Source organism: Sphaeroforma arctica (assembly GCF_001186125.1).
Source record: "Sphaeroforma arctica JP610 unplaced genomic scaffold supercont1.8683, whole genome shotgun sequence".
In the NCBI taxonomy this organism is placed as follows: domain Eukaryota; class Ichthyosporea; order Ichthyophonida; genus Sphaeroforma; species Sphaeroforma arctica.
The window spans coordinates 1-1,150 of NW_014031875.1; the positions used below are offsets into that span (position 1 = coordinate 1).

A 1,150-nucleotide genomic window follows, 5' to 3' on the forward strand; every position below is an offset into this window, starting at 1 on the left:
ATATATATACATACATACATACACACACACACACACATATATATATATATATATATGTGTGTATTTGCCACCGTTCTTGAGCACAGTTATGAACTCAAATTTATACGCCTTCATACACTCATAGTACACACACCTTTCGGACACCTTCAATTTCCGCATTCTGTTCAGCCAGGGACAATAATGACACCCAAGTATCAAAATCCCTGGGGCTCTTTTCCAGAGCATTCCAATACTGATCAAACACACTCAAAGGCTTCTCCTCCTCCGTAGCAACCACCGCCTCCTTAGCAACCTGCTCTGCTACATCTTGTGCACCTGTTTCAGTAACCTCTGTGCCCGCTGTGATTGTCTCTTCCACAGTTGGTTCTTCTGTGGCACCGTTGGTTTCTTCTGTTTGTGGGGGAGCGATAGGCTCGGCTTCGGCTGCCATGTTTGTGGATGTGTGTGTATACAAGAGTATCTAAAGACACTCGAGCGTGGTATGTATTTATTTAGCAAACAAGCGTGCAGTGTGTGCTGTAATTGTTTGATATTAGCTGTATGTATTTGCATGCAGCGATTGTGATATGTAAATGTCGAGAGAATATAATGCTATCTATAAATACTATGTGCATTTTGGAATACAATCAGCGCGAATGTAGGGGTGCGTGGCCCACGGTGGAAGAATCCCATTAATTCCTCATAATACAACAGCTCTGGGGGTTGACACCTATTTCATCACGTGTGGTTTTAAGTAATTACAACGTATTTCGGCATCTTTTTTTTTTGGCTATGCCAGCAGCGGCCGTGAGCGGGCATCAGTCATAGCGTCCTATTGTATTTGTTTTGTAATAAATTAGAGAATCGTTCGCCTCAGACATATCCGAAAACCCAAAAACCCCCAAAAAAGAAAAGCCGAACTATTTATCATGACAGTCACGACTGTCACACACTGACACAGGTCAGTCACACGCTCTAAACTCTCTAAAATAGACGGATCCCGCGATTATCTTCAAAAAGAGAGAAAGAAGTCAAACGTTGGGCGGGTGCTCCATAAAACTACGCTATTTAAATATATATATGTCATAGCTTTCTGCTTATCGCTATAGAGAAGGCGGCTATGGCTATGTAGTCCTAAAAATTCCTTTGTGAGTTTGCCTTGTGTCGGCAG

General features: G+C 42.3%; 1 protein-coding gene across 1 annotated transcript; it reads right to left on the reverse strand.

Annotated features, from left to right (window-relative positions):
• Positions 1-118: 118 nt before the first annotated feature.
• SARC_16703 (hypothetical protein) lies at positions 119-430 on the reverse strand (the record flags this gene model as incomplete). Its single annotated transcript, XM_014289193.1, has 1 exon — positions 119-430. One exon carries the CDS (start codon positions 428-430, stop codon positions 119-121), a length of 312 nt encoding a protein of 103 aa, XP_014144668.1.
• Between the last annotated feature and the right edge of the window lie 720 nt (positions 431-1,150).